Raw genomic sequence first — 26,495 nt, forward strand, 5'->3', positions numbered from 1 at the left:
GTAGACAAACTTCTGAATCCAAAGATTTAGAATCACACAGTGCCTGCAAAAGTAGTAACAATCTGGGCTTCCCTGGTGGCGCAGTGGTCGAGAGTCTGCCTGCCGATGCAGGGGACACGGGTTCGTGCCCCGGTCCGGGAGGATCCCACATGCCGCGGAGCGGCTGGGCCTGTGGGCCATGGCCGCTGAGCCTGCGTGTCCGGAGCCTGTGCTCCGCGATGGGAGAGGCCACAACAGTGAGAGGCCCACGTACCACAAAAAAAAAAAAAAAAGTAGTAACAATCTAATCCTGTTTTGTCATGTTGTTACCTCAAAAGATACTTACTAAGTGTCTGTTCTCAAGAACCAGCCGCTTATTTAAGTTATTCTGGGATGCTGTCAAAATAGAACACTCACTAATGTTCCACATATAATTATGCTTAATGTTCCAGGCAAAAATGTGAAGCAGAGAAGCTGTGTATAAAAATTCAGATCCTCCATGTTAACAGTAGCCCAGGAGCTTGCCTCTATGGAAACCAAACACCATTCTAAACCAAGTTATCACTGGTTTATATCTCTAGTTGTGTTTCAAAGTCCTGCTTTTATTTTGACAGCAGCAACACAAAACCTGCTGCATACCACTATATAGATGGGAGAAGTGAGTCCTTCCAAGCCGCCTAGCTCATACTTCTAATATACCTCAAGAGAGTGACGTGGTTCAAAACCATAACTTATGCTGTGACAACTGTACTCTGAACTTTTAACTCCTACAATTAAGTAAATACTACCATTAGCTTAAGAAATGAGGAATTCTATCTCCACCCATGAATGTGGTCACTGTTCCGCTCGCACCTGTCTATCCAGTGTGGGGGCTTCCCTAGGAATCACTCACCTGCACAGATCTGAACGTAGTAATGAAAGGCAACATGATATGATAGCCTGGTCCACTGGGGCTAGTTAGTAAAGCTCCTCCCCTGCAAAAAGATGTTTCAATTTGACAAGATTATAAAAAGAGAAATTCTCTTTCCAAATCTAAAATTCTATAATAAATATTCACTCTTACTCATGCTATATTGATCTACTAAAGCCTCACTAATATGAGTTACTAATGATGAACAACTGCTGGTCCCTAAAATATCTGCCACACCTACAAAAGTGAAAAGATCAAATTAAACTGCCCATGTTACACCTTGTTTCACAAGTTCTACCAACCGTACCTCTGGGTCTCCAGCACCACTCTCAGGTATAAAGATTCTCTTTGGTCTTTAACCTTTTGAGAACTACTTGTGAAAAAAATTCGAATGGCTCTCAGTTGATGTACTTTAATTGTACATAGCGTGAGCCAGATCAAAACACAATACATTTAATCACCAGGCTGAATAAAAAATAGATAACACAAACTTTCAAGGAAGGAGAAAATTTCTGATGCTCAAGATTCTTTTAATCTACCTACAAAGCAATTAAAATGCTGGGGGCGATTAACATACACACTACTATATATAAAATAGGTAAACAACAAGGACCTTCTGTATAGCACAGAAAACTATACTCAATATTTTGTAATAACCTATAATAGAAAATCTGAAAAATAATATATATAAATGTATATGTATAACTGAATCACTTTGCTATACACTTGAAACACAACATTGTAAATTAACAATTTAAACAATTTTTTTTAATCAAAAAAGAAACTTATTTGGAACAAAGAAAAAAATACTGGGGGCATAAAGCCTCTATAAAATCAACAACAACAACAAATTAGCACGGAAAGATGAAGGGTGAGGGGATAAGACTACAAATAGATATAAGTGTGGACTTGTTCACCAAATTCCGGAATGTGAGAAACATGAAGGCACATCTTGCAAGTTATAAAAAGGAGGTAATTTGGAGGCAAATATAAAAAAGAAGTCCTATTTTACATAACGAATAGTAAATTAATATAACTTACCTTCCTATCTTGAAAATATAAATAGGTTTGCAAAGAATTCATAACAAATAGCTAATAGAAGATGAACTGTTTGAGGTCCAGCCCTAATTTTTTGAGAGCCATACCTTGAAATGTTCTTGGATTTACTATCAGGAAGACAATGCTGAACTAGATGGAAATACAGACTAATTTGCCATTTTTTAAATGCCAGACCCACCACCTGCTAAGATATATCACTAAAATTGTATTTGAAATTAGTGCTTCACAGGGAAGACTGTTTCTAAGACTCAGGATGGATCTAAAAGTAGAAATATTGGTTTTATGGGATGACAGAAGCCGGCAAAAAGTTGAAGCTCTTTCAAATACATCGTTATCGCAATTTCTCCAAACTGTCCTCTGTCTATATCAAAAGAACAGGTGGTAACTACGTTGAAGGAAAAGCTATTCATCTCAGCTAGAGATCAACACATTCCACACCACTGCTTTCCACAACTTGAAAAGACAGGGAAAGGTGGGAGGAGGATGTATCTGTCACAATCCTGTGTTTGTCTCCCAAGGTCCAGGAATTTAACAACTGTCATGGTCTTAATGGCCTTACAAGCCCAAACCAGACACCAGGACTTTTTAAAGGAAAAAAAAAAAAATCTAAGAAACCACCACAAACAGGACCAGAGTTTCTAAATAGCACCTACAGCTGCAACTAATGGCCAGTACAGCTGTATGGAATTTAACAATGATTTATCCATTTCTTCAGCCACAGGTGGAGTCACCACTGCCTTCCACCCTTCATTTTTTTCTGCAAATGACTGAATTTACTGACTACTAGGAAAAACTGCAGGGAGTCTTAACCTCTGCACACAATGTACATAGCACTGAAACTGTCCAACACCTGGAGGATGCTCTGCAAAAGCCTGCCACAGCTCCCATACTCTCCCTAGAGCTGCGACGAAAGTCACTTCCTAGGACTGGAAAGAGCTCCCTGACACCGCAGAGGGAACAACTTCCTAGACTCTAATGGAAGTCTCCCTTCTACCTGCTCTAGAACCTGAGCTGACTGCACGTGCCGCTCACCTGTAGTACACGGCCAGGTGTCCTTCCTCGATCTTGTGGATGGAGGCGTAGAGGAGGACAACCACCAGACCCACCACTCCAGCCACCAGAACGCGTGCTTGAGTCATATTCATCCTAGTTCCTCCTGGATGAGGAAGGAACGGGGCCCCAGCCCCGTGAGTGACAGGCCCACCTTCCGTTTTCCACCTAGCCCTCCCGCGACCTGGCGCCCTCCCGCGACCCGGCGCCCTCCCGCGACCCGGCCCCCTCCCGCAGGCCGAGCTGAGGAGTCCTGTGCCTCTTTTCCCTCCTCGCAGAGCCCGCTTCCCCGTCGCCAACCCCTCCGCGCGAGCCGGCCCGTGGGTCGCCCCTGCTCGGTGACCGTCTTGACACCCCCCTCCCCCCCGCTCCTCCCTGCCCAGGGGAAAGCATTAACTGAGAAGGGGGCCAGCCGCAGACTCCGGACGGACGCCGACCCCTCGGCCGCGCCCCACCGATCAGTGACGCACCGCCCCCCGCGTGCACGTGAAGTCTCCACCCGGGCCGCACCAACCGCGGCCAAGAGCCGGCCCCGCCCACCCGCGGGGCACTGCGGCTGCGCGGACACGCACACCGACGCTGCGCTCGCCCCGCGACTAGAGACGGGGAGCGGATGGGACAAAATTCTTGCCGCCGCCCGCCGAGCTATCTCGCGCGAAGGTACGTGGGCTCTCTACTGTGTACTGCTGGTTTCCTGCTCCGGAAGAGACGGGAAATCGGCAATGTGGAGTAAGGAAGGAGGCAGAGGAACGGAGAGGGCCTCTGAGACAAGGGATTGGTCAGCGTGTTCTTGTGCAGTCACCTATTAACGTGCCAGAATGCTGATCCAGTGAGGGCTTTATGAAAGCCATCCAAGCAATAAGAACAGAATAAACTAATAAGCAGTAAACGTGAGTGTGTGTTGGAGGGTCCTCCGGGAAGATTGAAGACAATGAGCATTTGAGCTTCCTTGAAGCCTGTGTGATGGAAAGGAGTGGGATGCTAGGCTAGGCCCAGATTTTGAAAGGCTCGAATGCACTTTTCCTGCAGGGAGGGAAAACTGGATGGCTAGAGAATAGAGACAGACTTTCTTTTCACTACATATTTTTCTGTTCTTTTAAATTATGCATTATCTGCATGTATTACCGGAAACAGAAAGGACAAAGTGAAAGAGTAGATGGGAGTAAGAAAGATGGATACAAAGGAAATAAGGGCAGCATGTTAGAAGAGGTTGGGCAGTAATGGTGTAAGCCTTGAAAGGCTAGCAGTGGCACCACAACTGGACAAGGTAGAATAAGGATGGAGAGCTCTGTAACCTCTTGGGCAGGGAAGTATGGGAAAGCAGTACCTTAGGGCCAGTGAGTCTACAAAATGGCTTAGAGTGGAGACAGGAGACAGGGAAGCCAAGTTGTTAGGAAACTGCAGGCCCAAGGTTACAATGGTAGTAACAGTGGAAATGGGAAGAGGTAAATAGAATCAATTAAAATCTTCTTTAAAGGAAGCCCTCCCAGACCACTGTACCTTCTCCCTTCAATAAATGCACTTACCCGTATCATTCATTTGACTTCTACTACCTAGGAATGTATGGGACCGTGTCTGTACCAGATAAATGTTATTTGCAGAGCGTAGCTATTTTAACTGATAAAAAGCAAAGAGAATAAAAAATAACTTGTCCAGCCTTTGTTTTCTGGATGGATTCTCTTAGTTTTTCATAATATTGCTTGAATTAGGGAATGAAATGGATATAATGCACAACTGACACTTAACTCTGAAAAGTTGTCAGCCAATAAATAGTGTTCAACTCATGTATCATAAGCAAATTTGAGGTGCTCGTACTATAAAAGACTGTTCTGACTCACACCACTTGCCCTTACGTATCACACAGATCAGGCTAGCCTGAGATCATATCAGCCACAAACCATAAAAATGGTCCCACCCTCTACCAGATCTTTTATCAGTTATTACAGTGATATTTAGAAAAACACATGATCATTTAAAAAATCCTTTAACAATAATTTCATGCCACATAAACATTCTTATTGTACTGCCTGTGTTAACTTTTCTGATCTTCCCATTTTGCTCAATATCTTCCAAGCAATAGGTACCCAATAAATGTTTATTGATTAAAACCTTCTAGAACTGGAGAAGCAAGAGAGAGACTGCCTATTTTAACAGCTGGTAGTCAGAATGTCCATATTCAGAGAAACAGTAGTACCAGATGACTAGAGTTAGGAGAAGACAACCCCAAGGTCTCAAACTTAGATGACTGGGAAAATGACACTACTAGCAAAAATGGGGATGGTGTAACTAAGACAGCAGTTTATAGGGCAAGGTATGAGCACAGTTTTTAGACATGGATAGTGTTGATAGGACATCTCAGGAGAAAAGAGTATATTAAAGAAGCTACCCAATACTGTCTTTACCATAAGTCCTGTTTCATTCCTAAGGAAAGTACATTATGAGAGCCCATTATGTTATTCTGTGCTCCAACTCTGCTTCACAGAATCTTCACATTTTCCCAAAGCATATTCAATTATTATAATCTGATTTTAGTGAACAGAGGTTCAAAAAGTAATTTAAAAATTATTTAATACACAAAGTGAAAAACTGTCTAGAATACAAAAGAATTTCACATTTTTCTTTAAACAAGTAACACCTTCTAAATTATTTAACAGATGATAGATCCACAATCCTTTATCTGAAACCCTTGGGGCCAGGTGTTTCAGAATTATGAAATTTTCAGATTTTTAGAAAGGTAATTCAGTGCATATACCATACTACATAAACCCCAGGCAGGGTCTGTGGCAGCACCCTACCCCCAAACAAGCAAACACGTTAATATTTCTACAGCAAAAAAAAAAAAAAAAAAAAAAAAGAATATTCACACTAAATGGGATAGATTCAATGTCAGTTCACGATGGATGTGCAAGCAGGTGAATTCTGTCACCAAACTTATGAAAAACCTTGTTATCAGACCTTTTTGGATTTTGGAATTACAGATCAGGAGTATAGACCTTTATAAATTTATATGACAAGACATGAAAGAGTCCTTAAACAAAAGACCCATTTATACAAATTAAAACATAGATAAGCTTTCAAATACATTATAAATTAACAGGCATCTTTTCTTTGATATTATTAAATGTACATCTTAAATACATATACACATAGCACACTTAACAAGATTTGAAAGAATCAACTGGTATTAAAGGCACAGATGCACAATCCCTTCTGTAGGAAAGGGATACAGTCAAATGTGCATTTGGGATTGAAATTGAAAATGGGATTAAACTAACTCCTTATGATGCCGGGAAAAGCACTGTTGAGTGCAACACAAGGAGGTAGGGTTTATTCTTCAAGAAGTACAATTCTACTTGCAAACAGTCTCTTCCACAGAAACACAGGCAAACAATTTTTACTTAGAATACATGTTAGTTGAGATTTTCTTCTCTGTATACATTACTTTGGCCTTATGCCCAAAAGTTAAATGTTGAAAGATAGTCGAGTTAAATAAGTAATGTTTTATCAAGTTTGAAGACAAATGGATTCCAACGATGCTCCTAAGTAGCTGTAGTATTTAAACAAGTCCACTGAGTCATTAAATTCTATCTGTTCAGAGGTTAAAATTACCCAGTCAAAATATTGCACTGTGAAATCATGTGTAGTTTCTGATCATAGTCATTTCTTCCACTGATGGGTGTCTGAAGAATGGTTTCATAAGAGAAAAACGAACTTCCAACATTTGCAGCAACAACTTCATACGTTTGGGTCAGTAAGTGGCAAGTCATTCTGTTAACCAACTCCAATCAAGATTCTAAAACCAGGCATGAAAAAGATACAATTAGATATTGACTAAAAGTGGTAGGTATATGGGTGTTCATTTCTACAAGTTTTCTGTATATTTGGACATTTTATAATCAAAAGTTGAAAAACCAAAAGTACAAATAAGTTGCAATTAAAGAGTTTAGTTTACCTTTTCTGCTAACTAAAAAAAATATTTCAGAGTTTTTATAAATATTTGAAGCAAATAATTAAAGAGGAAATAACAAAGAATTAACATCAAGACTAAATGTAGTGAAAGTTAATCCAGTAAACATTTTATTGTAGTTTCTCCAAGTTTTAACAAATCAATAATTCACAGTAACCAAATCTTCATATAAACACTTCTATAAATTATAACCATATTAACATTATTCATTTTGCATACAGCAGTTACTATATTTGAATTACAGTACAAATCATGTCCAATCTTATTGGAGAAAATTGATTGCTGAAGCAAAAAGTACAAACCATTCGATTTCAGTGGTCACACTGCAAAGAAAGCTCACTACTCATTTAACTTGACCAAAAATGCTATTGTTGAAGATAACTGATGACATAATCCTAGTATATCCATGAATAAGAGAAGATGGGGAGTTGAGGTCAAGCATTCCTCAAATGCTCTTTCCTCTGACTTCTATTCCCCATCTGCATCCCAAATGCCAGATAAATCTAGCATGGAAAGTTAAATCCTTTGCGCCCAACATACCTAAAACAGACATCCGTATCCATATAAAACTTACCATCATACTGTTGCCCTGTTTCTCATTTGCTTCATGCATAATAGTGCTTAAATGGCCAAGACAGTTCAAATTTTCTTCTATTATTTGTGCTAAAGTCTCCCTGTGGAATGAAAGCAAAGAGGCATACCAATTTCCTCTATTTTCTGGTCTTCAGGGTCAGGATGATTCTGCCCTTCTGACAACACTGCAACCCTGCAACCCAATGCAGCTGATTCCTGTAGTCTTCAGTTTCCTCATCCCTCCCACCCAGAGGCAAGAGTCCTGTTACTCCAAGCTGCTGCCTCTGCCCAGCTCTAATAATAATGAGTCCACTATAACTGCAATCTGATTTTCCTCTGAAATATAAGTGGCACTTATATACAACTTTTTCCCCCTGAAAATGCTCACTGGGGGGAAAAAAAAAAGAGATCCTGTGGCACAGCTAGATGAAAGATCTCTGTTTCTGAAACATTTCCCTTTCCTTATAAGTAGTAAAAACATCAGCATGCTTACTTCAGAGATACACATGTAGGGGAGGAGATACAAAAGTACAATCTTTTCTGCAAATATCAGGGAAGGTGAAAAAAACTGTTTGGAAAATACAGATGACAGCAATGAGAAAGCAAACAAGCAAGCTGATTCCTGAGGACAGCAGAAGAAACCTGTGACGGGGAGCTGCCCAGAACCAAGAATTATCCCTGAAGTTTGTATTTGAAGGAAATCCTGAATTTGGTTTCCACCTTCTACACTTCCCTCTTCCATATGGCCTCCATCCTTACCTTTTACTAACCCTCAGTCCCTACCCGACTAGAATCAGTTCTAAGCCATGGAAGATAGTCATTATTAGCTTAGAACTAAATTCTCATTCAGCTTATTCAACAGATAGAAAAACTGAGGCCAACAGTTCCCAATCCTTGGTGGTTAAGTACCGCAGGTACATTTGAAGTTTTCCTTTATAACGTATTCCTACTGGAAAATGTATTTTAAAATTCCTGTTGAATATACTTTTGCAAACAACCACAACCTCACATTGAAAATCACTTGTACAGAGGTAACATTTGCAACCATTTGCATCCCCTAATAAACCTACATGCCTTTAATGAAAGCAAAAAGGTATTAAATTTTATTTGTGTCAATTCTGATTAATGGAATATTTCCTCAAGTCCATATAATTAATTATAGCCTATGCTGTAGCTGTGGATGTATTACATTGGGCCAAATGCATAATGACCCCGAGATATACCCTGGAGCTTGCTTTCTTTAAGAAGATAAAATACCTGGTATCAGCTTGCCTTCCTGCCATGTGCTTTTCTCTCATAAAAGCAGAGTACAGAATGTGCAACTGCATGACCTCCTGAGCAGTGATGTTACATGGCTGCACCTCTGCAAAACTAATTATGGGCAGAGCTTCCAGGAAATGCTGGTATTGTAGAGGTCATGGTACTGACAATACACAAGCTAGCAAAGAGCCAATGGCTCTGGATATGGCACATCTTATGCTGAGAAAAATAACAGAAATGGATAGTCATTCAGCTTTTAGCAGAAGAGTAGGAATTAAAAGAAAATATAGGACTTCAAACTTGAGTTATTTGCAAAAATGATTTAAGGCACTGAAAAAAGTCATTTTAGAAATACTAAGTTATAAAATGAGTAGATTAAACTCAATTCCATTAGAGGGTTGATCATGGGCCCTAAAATGATAACTTCAAAAAGATAGCATAATTTCTCAGAGATAAATGGTTAAGTGAGGAATATAGTTTGGCTAAAAGATTTGATAAGCCAATAACAGATAAAGAACTTAGAACCTGGACTGAGCTAATAAGAAGTAAGATTTGCTGAAGATTCACTTCCCAAGCATTTTATATACACTGTCTAGCTGAATTTTCCCATTTTACAGGTAAGGAAATGTGAACATTAAAAGAGTCAAGTTAACTGTATAAGGTTATTACAAAGAGACAATCAGGATTCAATCCTGGTCTATAAGGCAGTGAAGAATATGTCTTAACCACTGCACTCTACTGCCTCATTCCTACCACTGCTCTTGAAAATACAACTATCTATTTTAACAAAGTGAACCCACCCATCTTGAGGAGTTACCACGCATGACAGAGGATGTTCACGTTCTGCTGAAGTTGTGGGCAGCCATGCTGATGCCTGAGGGGTTACACCTTCTAGACTGGATCCTACAAGGGACCGAGCAGAGCTCTGTGTCTGAAGGAAAAAAAAAAAAAAGATTACAGGCAAGCACCTCCACACATTCATATTCCTAAGACTTAACATTTCTATCACTACTTTTATGCATAACCAGACTATTTCTGTATAAATCTATCTCTACTCTTACACACCCCTATTAACTATCCTGTCCTTGACCCCTTTCTTCACTGACTAAAACTAAATGTATCTATCCTTCTATTCTACTTTAGTTGGAAAAAAAAACCTCCAGTTGAACAAAGGACTGGTTTTTTAAATCTAGTCAGGCGCAGCTACCCGCAAATTGGGTTGGGATACCACAGTGGTCTAGGGTTGAGAGGAGTATAAAAACAGGAAACCGGAAAGGAGAGAGATAATGAAAGATGATCATGAAGTCCTGTATCAGAATTGCTAGGGAGACACCAAGCAAAGAACATGAGCATCAACCCAACATAAAATACACATGTCCTTATATATGGAATTTAAGAAAAAAAAAAAAAGGTCATGAAGAACCTAGGGGTAAGACAGGAATAAAGACACAGACCTACTAGAGAACGGACTTGAGGATATGGGGAGGGGGAAGGGTAAGCTGTGACAAAGCGAGAGAGAGGCATGGACATATATACACTACCAAACATAAGGTAGATAGCTAGTGGGAAGCAGCTGCATAGCACAGGGAGATCAGCTCGGTGCTCTGTGACCGCCTGGTGGGGTGGGATAGGGAGGGGGAGGGAGGGAGACGCAAGAGGGAAGAGATATGGAAATATATGTATATGTATAACTGATTCACTTTGTTATAAAGCAGAAACTAACACACCATTGTAAAGCAATTATACTCCAATAAAGATGTAAAAAAAAAATACACATGTCTTCAAGAGGACACAGATCATGCTGATAAAAATCCCTTTTGCAGGGAGTAACAGCAAATCAATGTCATATTACATAATTCATTAAAAATTACTTACACAGGCAATTTTAAGGAGATGCCATATTTCTTTCTGCCTCTTTCCCTGCATAAACATGACAGTATTGTCAGCTTCTTTGATGTTACTGAGGGCCATTTCCACCTTGGGCAGTAGATCAATAATCTTCTGCTTACAGCCCAACAACTTGCTGGAGAGGTAAAATCTGTGTCAGACATTTATACATCCCCCAAGACTGTACCCCATACTCCCAAACCCAGCTGGGGGAATGAATCACAATCAGCATAGATTTAATGACTGATCTGCAAAGCAATGCACACAAACAGGACACATAAATGCATGCAGCTGTGGTCAGGGTTCCCAACGTACTGCCAGTACTCTTCCTGGTTCTAGTATATTTACCAGAAAAGGGTATTACACTTTGAAAGGAACATGCTAAAAGTATCCTGGCTTTTCAACAGTAAGGAAAACAATATTTCTACCTCAAATGACCGAACAGCTCCTTGAGAACCCGGTCCTGACTCTGCACAGTATGCACAATGATTTTCACCATCTCCGTGCTGTCGCTGTAGGAGTGATCTATAAAAGATCTCAGTCAGTAGGTATAACCTCTCTTCTGCGTGAACATATCAGCCTCCAAACAAAAAATTCCTAAAAATCTGAAACTAGTTTTAATTAACATCTCCATTTAATTTCAAAGCTAAATTAAGATAAAAGATTTTAAGATTATATATCTATAATCATATAACTAAAAATGAAGTCTGTGTGTTTGTGTGTATATAATGTATATATAGATTTATCACTGTATCTTCAGTTTTAAGAAGAATCATCTTGGCTATCCTTAACCCATACTAACCCAAGCCCCAGACACATATGCAGCTTTCTGGACAAGAGATCATTTTTTCTTGGATGATTAACATAATTTGTTTAGAAGCAGTAAGACAATTCATCAAACTTTCACTGACTTAAAGGAAGGAATCCCAGCTAGGCTTGCTTGGAATTTTATGTTTATCCACCTGTTTATACCCATGAAAACGTTGAAAAAAGCTGACCAACTTAAGCCAAATCTGATGCACTAATAAAAGGACCTGTAGACACCTTGAAAATTCAGTTTGAGGGTAGTATGAAATCTTAAAGCAAACTGGCAGCTGACAAGTGTCCTCAAATGGGATGGCTGTGTGGTCACAGTGAGTAGGTTCTACCGTTATAGATGCCATCTCATCATTAGTCTCAAATGCAAAACTATTATTATTATTATTTGCTATTCTCTACTTAAAATTTTCTCATTTAACACTCACAGGAGTCCTGTGAGATGGCTACTGTTGTTACCCACATTTTACTATGAAAGGAGTATCGAAAGAGGTTTAAAAAAAGTTGTCCTTTGTTAGCACTGCAAAGACCTCGCCTAGCACTCAACTTGATTCCCCACACATCTTTTTCTTTGTCTCTCCCTCAACAACAACCAGATACAGAGACTCCAAAAAGGCTCCTCTCCAAACAGCACTTCTTCATAAATCCCACGGGCTAGGCCCAACAGCTTTCCCATATAACTAGCTCTTTTAGATGGTCAAAGACCTCAGAACTTTAACCTACTCCAACATAAAGAATGAAGAAAGTTGGTTTTCACCATTTTCAGCTGAACAAAAGTCTCAAGGCAACTCTAAACTGGAAAAGACACCAAAAACCATACCTCAAGTGTGATTACATAAGCCCCAACAATAGACAAAACTTCTTGTCACAACTAGTTTGTCACTCAAGGTGACTATCAGTTCAAAGAAGCTATCTGGATAGCAAGTTTATTTCTAGGCCCTGTGATATGCTGATATGCATGGCTACTGCAAAGTTTTTATAAAAATAATCCAAACAAATGTTATCAATGACTGTGGAAAGTTAATCCACTGAGTCAATGGATGGAATTTTATATACCTTCATCTGCAATATCTGATTCATTGGCCAGAAGAGAGTAATGAATATCGATTAAAGAAAAAAAAATTAGCCTTGCTCTATTTGAAATCTTAAATTTCAATATTTTACTCTAACCACAACTTTATCACTTACATCACTTTTTTGTCAATATCTTCAACTTTTCTGTCCTCTTACTGTCAGCAAGATCCTAACCCTACATCAGTCTAACCACCTGCTCTATCAGTTTCTGTATCCAAGCTACTAACCACTACCAACAAAAAAAATTATACTATCATTCTCTCTGTTGTAACTACTAATTCACAGGGTTTCACTTCTGCTCTGGATTCTTTTTTTTTTTTTGCGGTATGCGGGCCTCTCACCGTTGTGGCCTCTCCCGTTGCGGAGCACAGGCTCCGGACGCGCAGGCTCAGCGGCCATGGCTCACGGGCCCAGACGCTCCGCGGGATGTGGGATCTTCCCGGACCGGGGCACGAACCCATGTCCCCTGCATCGGCAGGCAGACTCTCAACCACTGCGCCACCAGGGAAGCCCTGCTCTGGATTCTTAATAAATATCTTGGATCAGCAACAACTGCCATTGCACACACCAGCTTTCAAAGATCTTTAGCATACTCCTTAAATCTACGATGTCACACCTCTTCAGTTACAGGTAAACCCACTTCTTACTTCGGGATAGGAGGACATAAAGCAGTAAGATCCTCACCTTCCAACCCCTATACCCACATAAGTGTCTGTATCCACACACATTCCCTGCCCCCGGCAATTATCAGTGGCAACAAGCCCAACCCCTCCTACTATTCTCTGGAGTCAGCCTCTCAAACTTGTTCAGAGACTTCCCTCTCCACAGGCTTTTGGCCCCAAGCACATAAATAAGCTCAAGTCTTTCTTCTGAAAACTGACCTCCCTTGATTCTTCATCTCCTCCTAGCTGCTCACCTCTCTTCTTTCCTTAACAGCCAAGCTTCTGGAAAGAATAGCCTAGATAACCAGTTCTCAAACTTACTGGTCTCAGGACACCTACACTCAAAAATTCTTAACAACTCCAAAGTGTTCTTCAGGAATTAAACTGAGAAATACAAAAATATTAATTTATTCATTTAAAAATAACAATAAACTCATTGAGAGCATTGGCATTGTTTTAAATTTTTGCAAATCTTTTTAATATCACCACCAATCTTATCAGAAAAGCATTTAAGTATTGGGAAGCTGACAAATTTCAGCTGATGGACATTTTCCTACATTTTAATTTTTTGCTGGAAACATGGAATTTTATCACTGACAATACTGTTGGCTTTTTTCCTTCAAGTGATAGGTATGATCCATTAATTTTTAGAAAATATCTGCCTCATAACCAAATCTGAATAACCGTAGTTTTTCTGACAGTCACTGTTCCAAGTAAAAATGGTGTTCCATTAAAGAAGAGGCTGGTCAACAGCAATGTAAACAACCGCTGAAGTGGTTTTCCTTAAGACAACCATCATACCTCAGTATGTAGCAGAAGCACTTTATGAATACTTCCCATTTTGTCACACAGAATATTAAAAAGACATATACTCAAGGGTTGAGATTTAAATAGAAATTTTACTGCTTTACCAAGGACACTCTTAAATAAAACTGGTATTTTTTTTAAACTATGAATGCATGTTAGTGAAAATCACTGACTACTAGCATACTTTGGTGCTCATGCCTTCATTCATGCTAAGCAAGGTGCAAGCTGTTTACCCACCAATGCTTTTGCAGCATCAGTGAAAATGTCAACATAGTAAAAAAGGCAAATAACATCCTAGTATTATGAAAACAGTTTTGACCTCACTGACTCCTCTGAAAAGGTTTCAGGAATCCTCAGGGGTTCATGAGCCACACTTTGAGAATTGCTGATCTAGACTGACTTCTCCATTCCCTCCTGTCCCGCTCCCTCCTCAGCCAACTACAATCTGGTTTCTGTTCCCAAAAGGCCGTTATTTTACCAAGATCACCAATGATATCCAAACTACTAAGTCCAGTGAATATTTTCATTATCATTTTTATTACCCATATCTCTGTAGCATTTCACCCTACTGATCACTTTCTTCTTGAAACTCTCTCTGTCCTATTCCAATATCATTCCTGCTACATATTTGAGCCATTTCTCAATATTTGTAGGCTCTTCTGCTTCTAGCCATTTCTTGAATGTTGGTATTCCCTATGATTCCATCCTTGGTTTTCTTATTCAACATACTTTTTCAAGATGATCACTTTATTCCTATGGCTGATTACTCTCAAAATAGCTAAATATCTAGCCTGGACTTCTCTACTAAATCCATATATATATGTACACGTCTCTGTGTGCGTGTGTGTATGCATGTATATGTATGTATGTTTATATATACATGCACATATACATATATACATGCATATATACATATATACATATATAATACTACTAGACATCTCTATTTAAATGTCCCACTGACACCTTAACATCAACATGTACAAAAATGAACTCATGTTCTTTTCCCATTAAGTCTGTCATTTTCCTATACTTCCTATTATGGTGAGTGGTCCTACCATGCACCCAGCTGCTCTAGCCAGAAACTTGGCAGGCATCCATGATTCTCTACCCCATCTCCTCCCACCCATATTAAATCCATCACCCAATACTATCAGTTCTACCTCCTAAATCTCTCTCTTGCCCTTACCCTCCTCCTCTTCACCCCACTGCCACAGTTCAGGCTCTTTGCCTTAGCTAATGACCCACCTTATCCTGAGCCATGATTACTTCAACAACCTTATAACTAATGAGCATCTCTAGCACAGCCTCCCTTTAATCCATTATCCACAATGCTACCAGAGCAGTATTTCTAAAATACTAATCTGATCATGTCATTCCCCTGCTTAAAACTTTTTAGGGTTTCTCTTTGCCAACATGATGAAATCCAAAATCGTTACTATGACATACCAAATCCTTTATTATCCAGCCACATCTCTCCTTCTGAAACTACAATCCAGTCACGCTGCATCTCCTCAAACATGCTGTTACATGTATATGTCTTTACCCATTATACTTACATATGCAAGAGCCTACCTCCTTTCACTGAGCTACTGCTACTTATCCTTTAAGGCTCATCTCAGATATCATCTCCTGCAGGAAACCTCCTCTAACCAACCCTGACCTCCAGTCAGGGTTAGATGCCTATTGTATATGTACCTCATAAATGTAGAAATTAACTGAACAAATTCCACTACAATAAAAACCAACATAGAGGAGATTTTGATATTTGTTAAATACAATTTAAGATGTATATTAATTTGCATGTGTTTGTAAATTTTAAGGTGTAAAACTTATGGGTTTTGTTTGTTTTTTTAAAATTTCAGTATATAGCAAATTAGGGCACAGACTTCACCTTTTATTTCTTCTATAACCCTTCAAAACAAATCAGTTTTTAACTGAAGGATAATATCTTGCACATACATAATACTTTATAGTTTTCAAAGCACTTTCACAAACATCCTCTCAAATACATTGCCACATATAGTCACTGAGTTAGGAAAGCTAGGTTTCAACCCCATTTTGCAGAAGAGGGAAATGAGATACAGGGAGAAAAGGTTATTTGCCTGAGGTCACTTGGTCAGTAAAGTGCCCTATCTAGAATTCAAGCCTTCCGATTCTCAATCCAGTGCTCTTTCCAGCAGAACATGCTCTGTATTCAGCAGATGTTCAACAGAATTGTTTTGCCAATGAAATAAGCAGCGACCACGTGCAGATGAAGGCATCATTTTCAAAGTAAATGCTTTGGCCTAGCACATGGGCATCCCTCTGCCCATTCCACACCTGAACCCACAGTATCAAATTCTTTCCAATCTCTTTAATTTTAAGCAGCACTTATTTTTTCCCGTCTTTCCACACATTTTCTTGCTTCCTCTTTCCCTTCGAGTTCCTTTTTTCTCTTTCATTCCTTTCTTTCACTTCCTTTTAAAGTGTTTTCTCTTTCAATTTTCTTACTTTGCCTTCCTAATTTCTTAAATTCTCACAAACTTAAAAGCTGTTGTACCATAAACATCTCAATGGCAATACCAAAACTGGAATTTATTCTGCAGCTTATTTAAAATCCAGTCTCCTAGATTTGCTAGTGATGGTTTCCTAAAATGCCTTTGTGTACTGTGAAAAATTGTCTTACCTGAAGGTCTGTGCTTTAACTGCTTATATAGATCAATGGCACGCTGTTCCCTATGAAAGAAAAAAAAAGGTTCTATATGTGAAGATAGTTTAATGACTTTAATAATCCCCAACTTGAAATGAACAACATTATTTGAATAGAGTAATGATCCCATTTTAAAGCAAGTACATATTGCCAATGAATATTTTACAGAGCATTTCACTGGGTAATAAGCAAGATCTTAAGATGCAAAGTTTAATATATTAATACTTCATATCTGCTCTGATCTACTATCACATATATAATATCCTTGCACCAGAAACACTTAAATGGGAAAAAATTATGACCTGTGATTAGAGAAAAAAATCTCAAGTTTCTAATCAAAACACTTAGGAGGTTAACCTTATTTAGGGAATCTAATAGACAATATCTTCCTTGATCCAGAAGTATGGTAAGTAGGGAAATAGTTTGTAACTTAGAATACTTGAAAATTTCTTAACACTCATATGAAAAGATGCTTCGATTTAAAAAGCAAAGGTCAACCCAAAGAGTTATTTCCAAAATTTCCTGTGACTAAGAAAGAACTTCCTTTTTAAATATGATGCCAATATATTTGGGGAAAGGAAAACTGTAGAAAAGAATCACATATAGACTTAATCTGCCAGAAATACAAAGAACGAATAATCTGCTACCAAAAATTACAGACACCAACAACATGAGTTCACCCTTACAGAGATTCCATCAAGTCTCCCTGACGTCGTCCATAGGGGCTCTTCTGTAGCTCCATGATTTCAGTGTGCAGGGACATTATCTGATCCTCCAGGTATCCAATGACACCCACCTAAAATATGATGAAACACAAAAGAAATGACAGGCTCACCACCACACAACACAAAGAACTCAGAGAATGACTTCCTGCAGTAACAGAACTAGGTGATTTAATGCAAAACACTGATTTTGGTGAAGCCTTTTTATCTTTCAGATTATGACGTAATTTTCACATGAGCCCCAACTTATTCCTAGGCTTCTCTCTTTTCTCTCCTGACAACAGTAGACTACTAGCATTTTCTTTTTCCTCCTGAGAAGCAAAAAGATAAAAGTGTCACTAACAAGAAAAAGTGGCCATCAAAACCACTGCATCTCAGTTCTATGATTTTCATTGCCTCTTGTTCCCAACTGCCTTGAATAAGGATGCAGAAAGATAAAGACATGGGATTCCCCAACCCAGGATACCAACTGCCCCACCCATGTCCTCAGGGAAGTGCTGGCATCAAGAAGAGCAACAACTTAGTGGGACCACAGACAGATGTACTGGGTAAGGAAGGAATCTGCCACCTAGAGAATGATTTATAACTAGTGTGACCATATAATTTATTGTCCGAACTAGCATAATTTTGAGAGTATTATTGATAATTATGGCAAGACAGGTATAAACTGAAACTGCCCCAGGTAAACCAGGATGTCCAGCCATCCTATCTAAACCAGTCATAAAAATAACAGTGATAACTACCATCTGTTATTCACTCCCATTTAATCTGTATAACCCTATTTAAAAAAGGTACAGTCCCTATAATATCATATGGAAACTGAAGCTCAGTGCAACTTCAATTTAGTCTCTTTTGCCCAAAGCCTTGGTTTTCATCCACTATGGTACTTCCCTCTATATATACAAAGTATCGACTAGATATTTGGCTGATATTCAGGAATGACATGAAAAATACTCTACAAACCAAAACCAAAGATAATTTCTAAGGAAGACCTCAGGAATTAATAAGCACACAAAGTGAGCTCAATGATTTTACCTCAGCATAGTGGATAGCCTTTTCTTCCATTTCTTTCCATGCTTTTAACATTTTTTCTGAGGCTAAAAAAAAAGTCTTAATTGGTTATCTCAGAAACAGCCATAGCTTTAATTACTGACCTACCCATCTCCTTGCCATATCAACATCAAAAACAGAGTTATGAGTTGAATTGTCCCCCCCAAAAGATAGCTGAAGTCCTAACTCAGTACCTCAGAATTTGACCTTATTTGGAAATAGAGTCACTGCAGATGCAATTAGCTAAATTAAGATGGACTCAATCCAGTATGACTAGTGTCCTTATAAGAAGAGGAGAAGAGACACAGACACAGACACATGAAGGGAAAGCTCCATTTGACAATAGAGGCAGAGATTTAAGTGCTACAGCTGCAAGACAAGGAATGCCAAGGATTGCTGGCAAACCATCAGAAACTAAGAAGAATCAAGGAAGGATTCTTCTCCACAAGTTTCAGAGAGAGCACGGCCCTGCCAACACATTGATGCTGGACTTCAAGCCTCTGAAACTGTGAAATGATAAATTTCTGTTGTTTTAAGCCACGCAGTTTATAGCAATTTGTTATGGCAACCCTAGGAAGCCAACACAGATGACTTTCTCTTTAAAAAAAAAAAAAAGAAAGAACATTCTAAAAGTAATACATGAACATGATCTACTTAAAAAATCAAATACTATATTGGGGTATAAAAAGAAAAGTCTCTCTCTTCCCCTCCATCCTCCACCCTCAGGGATCCCTTTGTTAGTCATTTCTAACATAGACACATATCCTTTTCTCTCACAAATGGGACCATCTCTATATACTTTTCCTTCTTTGCTTTTTTCCCCAACTTAAAACATTGCTGCTGTTAAAGACCTAAGTGATCTTTTAACATCAGCACACATAGGGCTACATCACTCTTTTTAAACAGCAGTATAAGATATACAACTGACAAGTCAAAGATAATTTGATAAAAGAATTATAATGTTTTGCCATTCATCAGAATGCCTATAATACACAAATAGAAATAAAACATCAATCACAGAACCTGCTTTAGTGGGTAAACTTATTTATCCAACTAGACACTGCTGATCATTTATTCTGAAATACACATGCCTTGCTCAAGATAAATATACAAACCAGATTTATTTCCCAAAAAAAGATTTGTTTCATGAAAGAAAAGCTGAAGGCGACCCTTTTGGTTTATTATTTGAATTTTAACTCTGCTTTTCACATTTCCTTAGTACATCTGAAGGCAGATAAACTTGGAGTGAAATACTGAAAAACTGGAGGCTGCATACAATAAAAAACAGTGGGACTCCACGGTAGGTGGTTTGGGGGAAACAAAAACTCTGGAATTATTTGTGTTATTATTTATAGAAAGATAAGTAGTTTAAGACTTCCCAGGCTATGAAGTCACCCCAATACAGACTTTGTATCTATTTTCTAAATGAGGTTTGACAATTGCAAATTCTTAAATCATTTTTGTATTTTTCTGAGGGTGAACAATTTTAGCCCAACTGTGGTGGTGGTGGTGGTGGTGGTGGGGACGGGAGGTGGCGAGGGAGGGCAGGGGGGAAATAAAGTTGCTCAACTAAAGGTTAAAAAAAAACCCAACAACTAACATTCAAACCAAACAGGGATTTATGATGATCTGAGATGTCCTCTCTCTTGTTTTAGTATGAATGTAAGTGAAACAACTGGCTAAGAAGAAGGCAACATAGCAAATGGCTTTAAGAGACTAGACACTTCTTTCAAATACATTACCCAACACTTACATATCCCATAAGTCATCTGCTCACTATATCTTTCCAAGTCAAGCTGAATGCTTTTGTGAAAAAACTCCAATTTAGCTTTCAGTTGCTGAGATGCTGAGATTAAAGTGTTCTTCATTTTTGTCAAGTTAGCATTATATCTAAGAAGACTTAACCTAAACCAGAGCAAGAAAAAGAAAAAGATATAAGCATTTCAGAAACACCAGACAAAAGTTTAAAGACTCAAATCCATAAGCCTAAAGCCTATGTTTCTATGAGAAACAGCTGATCTCTAGAATCTGGTCTCTAAAGACTTCCTGCCCATGATACTCTGATAAAACAATCTTCTTATACTAGGACTGTTCAGGAACTACTGTCAAGCTTTTGCAACTAGATGGTTTCAGACCATTAGTAAGAATTCTACAAGTCTGATCAGAATATTACGTTTCAAATTGGCCCAGTATATAGTATTGCATGGGATATTGACTAGTGAAAACTGGCAAAATTAATTCTTGAGCATTAATGCACATGACATTGTGCGTGTAAACAAGAGAATCCACTTACATTGCTGCTCTCTGTCCCTGAAAGAGCCTGCTGTAGTCTTCTTTTAGCCCAGACACATAGTGCACTGCTTCGGCCCATACTTTACGCAGCTGTATAATTGGAAGCTGTATTTTGCTGTCCTGTACTATGTGTAAGAAGTTGGGGAAAAGAAGAGGGGAGTTACTTTTTAAGATTCTAGAGTTCATTTACTATTCTTTGTGATTTCCTGTCCACACAAATAGCATTCCCATAGATACTAGAAACGGATGCTAGAAAGAACCACTTGTTACTGTTTCATTCAGTCAATGTACATTTACTGAGCACCTGTACACCTAACATGAACCCTCCAGATACAAGGGGAAATAAAAATGAAGAAGACGTAATTACTACATAATCGCAAAGCTTACAATTATTCCTGTCTTTTTTTTCCTTGCTTCTCTCCAACCTGGAATACTCTTTTTTCCTCTCCACTAATTCAAATTCTTTATTTCTCTGAAGATCTAAATCAAGTCCCACGTCCTCCACAATCTGCCACAGTCTTTTCTGCTTCTGAATAACAAATTTCATCTCCTGGACTACCAACCCAGCTTCAGGAAAACTTTATTTTTTACAGTATATGATTACAGGATAAATAGCAGCTTAATAAGAAATGCCTTCCTCAATGTAAGACTTATGAAATTATCTATTTATGATTAGCTCTTGTCTTTTCTTTGGTAAAGGGAATGCTTCTTTCTAAAACCATGGCAGGTATATATATTAAGTTCAATGAAATTCCATTTTAACATTATAAAATTCTCCAAGATTGAAGAGAGATTCATCTCATACTTAAGGTGGCAATTATATTCTGTCATTCTTTTCCAATGAAAATCTTCAGAGAAAGGTCACTACACTGGATTTCATATTGAGAAAACACATTATCTGAAACAGACTTCAAAAAAATAAAGCTGTGTATCTGGAAAAATCTTTGCCTCCCCTAATAATGATTAATAGCCTCAAATAACTTTTCTTCTGTTTTCATATACCCACACTTACTCCTGAGGCTTCCTATAACAGACCAAACAAACAAAACAAAACAAAATCCACACCTTTTAAAAAAGAGTCTGGGTGAGGAGAGCCTGGAAAAAAAATCATATACTGTCAAAAATAAAGTCTGAAAGGGCCTAGAAATGATACCCCAAGTATCATGCCAAGTATCCAGATTTTGGTTTCTAATACTATTCTCAATTAAAATGAAAGTAACCAGGGCCCGTTGGAGAAATGGCCGATTTTAGGACTAGGGCAGGAAATTTAAAAGATGGTCCTGGAATACCATGTGGTGCCAGAAAGTAAGGAAGTGCTTAAAAAAACAAAAACCGAAACACCCTTATTGATGGAGTAAGTACAAGGGGCACAGGAAGCCAACTGAAAGAGCTCCTAAATGTAAGCTCCAACAATTTGAACAACAAAATAAATAAACTAGTATTGGATTATAATCCATAATATAAAGTAAATATCCATGAATTCAAATTGATATAATAAATAATTGAATAAATTAATAAATGGGAAAGAAGAGATAAATCTTGTGTGCAAAAGAATTCCAAATAAATTATGTAGATACTCTACCCTAAAGGAGGGGGAGCATAACTCCCACTCCTTAAGTGTGGGTTCTTGCATAGTGATTTCCTTCCACAGAGTACAGTGTGGAATGGGGGGGAAAGACTAAACTTTACAGTGGAGAAAGCTGACAAACACTACTTCAGCCAGGTAAGCAAGGCCAATACTAACAGTCATTAATCATGTTGACAGTATGTACCCTTTACATAATGTGAAGAAAACAACACTTGAATTCTGTGATCTTTCTCTCAAAAATCCATTTTCCTACTCATGAGAAAAAATATCAGATAAATTGCAACAGTGTGGCATCCTACAAAATATTTGACCAGTACTTTCAAGGTCATCAAAAACAAGGAAAATCTGAGAAACTATCACAACCAAGAAGAGCCTAAGGAGACATGACAACTAAATGTAATGTGGTATCCTGGATGGGATTCTGGAACAGAAAAGGGACATCAGATTAAAAACTAAAAGAAATCTGAATAAAGTATGAACTTCAGTTAATAATAATATATTGGTTCATTAATTGTAACAAAAGCATCATACTAATGTTTAAGTTGTTAACAATAGGGGAAGCTATATCTGTGGGGGAGGGGAGTAACATAAGAACTCTATACTATCTGCTCAATTTTTCTATAAATCTAGAACTGCTTTAAAAAAAAAAACTAATGAAAAGGAAGGATTATATAATTTCAGCCCTTATGCCCAATTTTGTTCTTGATTTTATAATTTTGTGCTTGTTTTTAGTTTTGGGTAGACAGAAATTGATCACTTAACTTCTTCAAAAGAAAATAATTCTCTCAGGATAAATGAAATCATTTGAATGTTAAGCAGTATTCATAGGATAAAATGAAGTACTTGAACATGCTTAAATAATGAAGGAGAAACTAAAAAGTGGGCTTAATTAATAGTGAAGATTCATTTTTTTATATGTGAGAACCCTATCCACAGGAAAGTAAGTCTTCTCCCAAATGAGGGATCTGGTGGTGATTTAGAATCTACCTCTTCACCTTTCAAACCATACAAACCCATCTTTCACCACATATAGAAACCTGAAGCATGAGACACAGAACAGAAACACCAAAGGACCATTTCTACTAGTCATTTTGAGTCAAAATTATATTATTTCAGATTTAAAGCTCAGTCAGTAAATGAACTATACTTACCAATATAATTTACACAGTCAGATAAACTTCTGGAAGCAAATGGTCCTTCATATACAGTCTTACTTTTATCAAACAAATAAACCATATAGCTATCACAGCCCCTCTGAAAGAGAAACAAACAATTAAGAAAAAAGATCCTTGAAAATCCTAGGTTCTCTGAGTACCTAAGCACCAGATTTCCTACTCTGAAATGCCAATGGTGAAGTCAGTTTCATTAGCATACATCTCACAGATTTAAGGTCTAAACTTTTGTTTAGGAAAAATAAATAAATAACTGTAGTATGGACTAAAGTGGAAAACAATCACCAAACCCAAAAGGACAAAAGCAAAAAGTCATAACAACATATATCCATAGAATGGGAACACTATTCAGCAATCAAAAGGAATAAAGTAATGATATATGCTATGACATGAATGAATCTCAAAAATATAACAGTATGAAAGAAATCAGACACAAGAGATTATAGATTATATGTTTCCATTTATATGGAATGTTCAGAAAAGGCAAATCTATAAAGGTAGAAAGTAAATTAGTGATTTTTCTGGGGTGGACAGAATGGATATTAACAGTCAATGAGGGCTTCCCTGGTGGCGCAGTGGTTGGGAGTCCGCCTGCCGATGCAGGGGACATGGGTTCGTGCCCCGGTCCGGGAAGATCCCACATGCCGCGGAGCGGCTGGGCCCGTGAGCCATGGCTGCTGAGCCTGCGCGTCCGGAGCCTGTGCTCCGCAACGGGAGAGGCCACAACGGTGAGAGGCCCGCATACCGCAAAAAAAAAAAAAAAAAGTCATGACCAAAATCATATTTTACCATCCATCTATCCTCTGACAGGACCTATGAGACTGCTGGTCTAATTTGAAGGTTCTAGGCTTTAGTACAAAAAGGGGAAAAAAAAGGGAGGAGGGAAGTGGCACCAAAGAGAAAGTCATGCATAGTTCAAAACAACAAATGTTTCATTTCTACCTTTTCACCTTGCAAAGCAATAAGCGTAATGAGTAGGATAAAACTAAAAGAAGAATTCTAAGATGTGGACCATCCCCCAAAGGATTCCAAGTATACATCAAAAACGCAGGGCATGCAATCTCTCTGTGACTTCTTATACTCTAGGTATATTAGAATTGTCTTACAACTCCATCCAAAACACACTGAGAGGCTGGTTTCCGAGGATCCAAAGAAATTCCCGTCTCTGAAAGAAGCTCTTGAGAACAAGTATTTATTCCAGTTTCACGCTCAATACGAGACTGTAGTGAATGAAGACTTTCATCAGGTGGTAACAGAAAAGAAATGATCTTTGCAGAAGTCATATTTAGGATGTGTACTATCTGTTTAAATAAGAAAAAAGAGAAATAAGTATTGATCGTTTGCTACATAAAAGATTCAGTGCTAGATACTAAAGAGAACTTAAGCAAAAGGCATTATCTCTGCATTAAACAAGGTTCATTCATTTTCCAAAGTGAGATCTCCTTCTATAGTTATAGAATGACAGTCTGAAAACTGAAGATAGAGTTTACTTTTCTACTGCAACAGATGTTAGTTCCAAAGAATAAAGTTTCAAAGTTCTAGGGATGTACAAAATCAAGAAATAAAACCCCCAATTTAAAAAGGTAACACTTATAGAAAAATGGTACAGATGAACTGGTTTGCAGGGCAGAAATAGAGACACAGATGTAGAGGACAAACGTATGGACACCAAGGGGGGAAAGTGGCGGGGAGGGGTAGTGGTGGTGGGATCAATTGGGAGATTGGGATTGACATATATACACTAATATGTATAAAATAGATAACTAGTAAGAACCTGCTGTATAAAAAAATAAATAAAATAAAATTCAAAAATTCAATCAATCAATCAATCAATAAAAAGGTAACACTTATTTTGAGAACTATATCACTGACCTGGAAGGAAATGTTTATGAATTGCCTAATAGATGCCAACAAGTTAAGTGCTTTCACATAACATCCTATTAATTAGATCTTCTAATCTCCATTTTGGCAAAGACAGAAACCAGAGCTCTGAGAACTTCTTGCCTAAAGCCCCAATGAAAGTAGCCTGATATAGGCCAAGTAAGTGTGAAACTGAGTTAGGTGGGGCTCTACCCCGGTAACCAAGGGCAGCCACAGAGTTAGAGGTCAGTCTTTTGAACACAACGTAATTTTAAATCCTTTTCCTTCTACTGTCCTCAGATAAGCCATACAAAGTTAATACCTATGTTTCCCCAACGCCTTATATTGACCAGTGTATACAAATGATTAAAATTATCTCTGCTAGAAACGTTTACTACAGAAGTAAAGCACTAATTTTCTTTTAATATACAATAATCTTCTAAGTTTAAAAAACGTGGGGGGAAGAGAAGGTAATCTTCCAAGTTGACATGGATTACAGTACAAGCATACCAGCTGAGACCTTCCATTCCATCCTGGCCTAGGCAGATTTCACACTGTGACAGTGACCACTAAGAACAATAGCAGAAATTTAGTATGAAAATCCTAAGGTGGACATTTACTTTTACACAGGGTATATTTCAAACTAGGGTGGGGTGATCATAGCATCCCACTACTAAAGCCGAGCTAGAAGGGAGCAAAAGAAAGGGTGAGGAAACACAACCTAAATTAACCTTTTTGTTCACTCAAATATTTGATAAGTACCTACTATGGTACATACTATTTAGTGTGTTGTGCTAGTAATGGGTATGCAAATTGAGTAACTTACTGATCCTTGCCCTCCATAGGATAACAGTCAAATAAAAGATATTAAAGAAACATTGAAAGAACTAAAATACAATGCAAAATGCAATAGGTACTGTAATGATGTAAAATATTGTGCCAATTCCAAAGGAGATTACTTGGTGGGAAGAGAGGGATGCTTTATAAAGGACGCACTATTTGAGCTAAACTTTGAAAAGGAAGAATGATTAGAACAAGAAAAGATTAAAGAAGAAAGGTTCTTCTAGGCAGAAAA

General features: G+C 38.2%; 3 protein-coding genes across 26 annotated transcripts in view; 1 reads left to right on the forward strand and 2 right to left on the reverse strand.

Moving 5' to 3' along the window:
* ERLIN1 (ER lipid raft associated 1) overlaps positions 1-5,439 on the reverse strand; it is a 43,120-nt gene extending 37,681 nt beyond the window's left edge. For 2 of the 9 annotated variants that reach the window (XM_089898046.1, XM_089898047.1), the window contains exons 1-2: positions 3,396-5,439; positions 2,981-3,104 (exon numbers count right to left, since the gene is read on the reverse strand). In XM_089898046.1, coding sequence (XP_089754172.1) covers positions 2,981-3,093 — 113 coding nt within the window. In that variant the 5' untranslated portion in view covers positions 3,094-3,104; positions 3,396-5,439. Of the gene's footprint in view, positions 1-871; positions 954-2,980; positions 3,105-3,395 lie in introns of all 9 variants that reach the window. The other 7 variants (XM_089898044.1, XM_022569063.3, XM_089898048.1 and 4 more) reach the window with 7 other exon arrangements.
* On the forward strand, positions 2,860-9,635 carry LOC149747301 (uncharacterized). The gene is made up of 2 exons (XM_089898053.1): positions 2,860-3,658; positions 7,694-9,635. Exons 1-2 carry the CDS (start codon positions 3,109-3,111, stop codon positions 7,702-7,704), a joined length of 561 nt encoding a protein of 186 aa, XP_089754179.1. The 5' UTR covers positions 2,860-3,108; the 3' UTR covers positions 7,705-9,635.
* CHUK (component of inhibitor of nuclear factor kappa B kinase complex) overlaps positions 5,550-26,495 on the reverse strand; it is a 34,589-nt gene continuing 13,643 nt past the window's right edge. For 5 of the 16 annotated variants that reach the window (XM_089898028.1, XM_089898033.1, XM_022569059.3 and 2 more), the window contains 12 exons: positions 24,667-24,861; positions 23,540-23,642; positions 20,802-20,925; positions 20,262-20,413; positions 18,494-18,555; positions 17,423-17,532; positions 16,713-16,762; positions 11,114-11,210; positions 10,674-10,821; positions 9,599-9,729; positions 7,540-7,639; positions 5,550-6,791 (listed from right to left, as the gene is read on the reverse strand). In XM_089898028.1, coding sequence (XP_089754154.1) covers positions 6,762-6,791; positions 7,540-7,639; positions 9,599-9,729; positions 10,674-10,821; positions 11,114-11,210; positions 16,713-16,762; positions 17,423-17,532; positions 18,494-18,555; positions 20,262-20,413; positions 20,802-20,925; positions 23,540-23,642; positions 24,667-24,861 — 1,302 coding nt within the window. In that variant the 3' untranslated portion in view covers positions 5,550-6,761. Of the gene's footprint in view, positions 6,792-7,539; positions 7,640-9,598; positions 9,730-10,673; positions 10,822-11,113; positions 11,291-16,712; positions 16,763-17,422; positions 17,533-18,493; positions 18,556-20,261; positions 20,414-20,801; positions 20,926-23,539; positions 23,643-24,666; positions 24,862-26,495 lie in introns of those variants that run through there. The other 11 variants (XM_089898029.1, XM_022569060.3, XM_089898030.1 and 8 more) reach the window with 9 other exon arrangements.

Source organism: Delphinapterus leucas, chromosome 16 (assembly GCF_059928025.1).
Source record: "Delphinapterus leucas isolate spDelLeu-1000000601 "Yukka" chromosome 16, BTC_Dleu_Yukka2, whole genome shotgun sequence".
NCBI classification, from domain to species: Eukaryota; Metazoa; Chordata; class Mammalia; order Artiodactyla; family Monodontidae; genus Delphinapterus; species Delphinapterus leucas.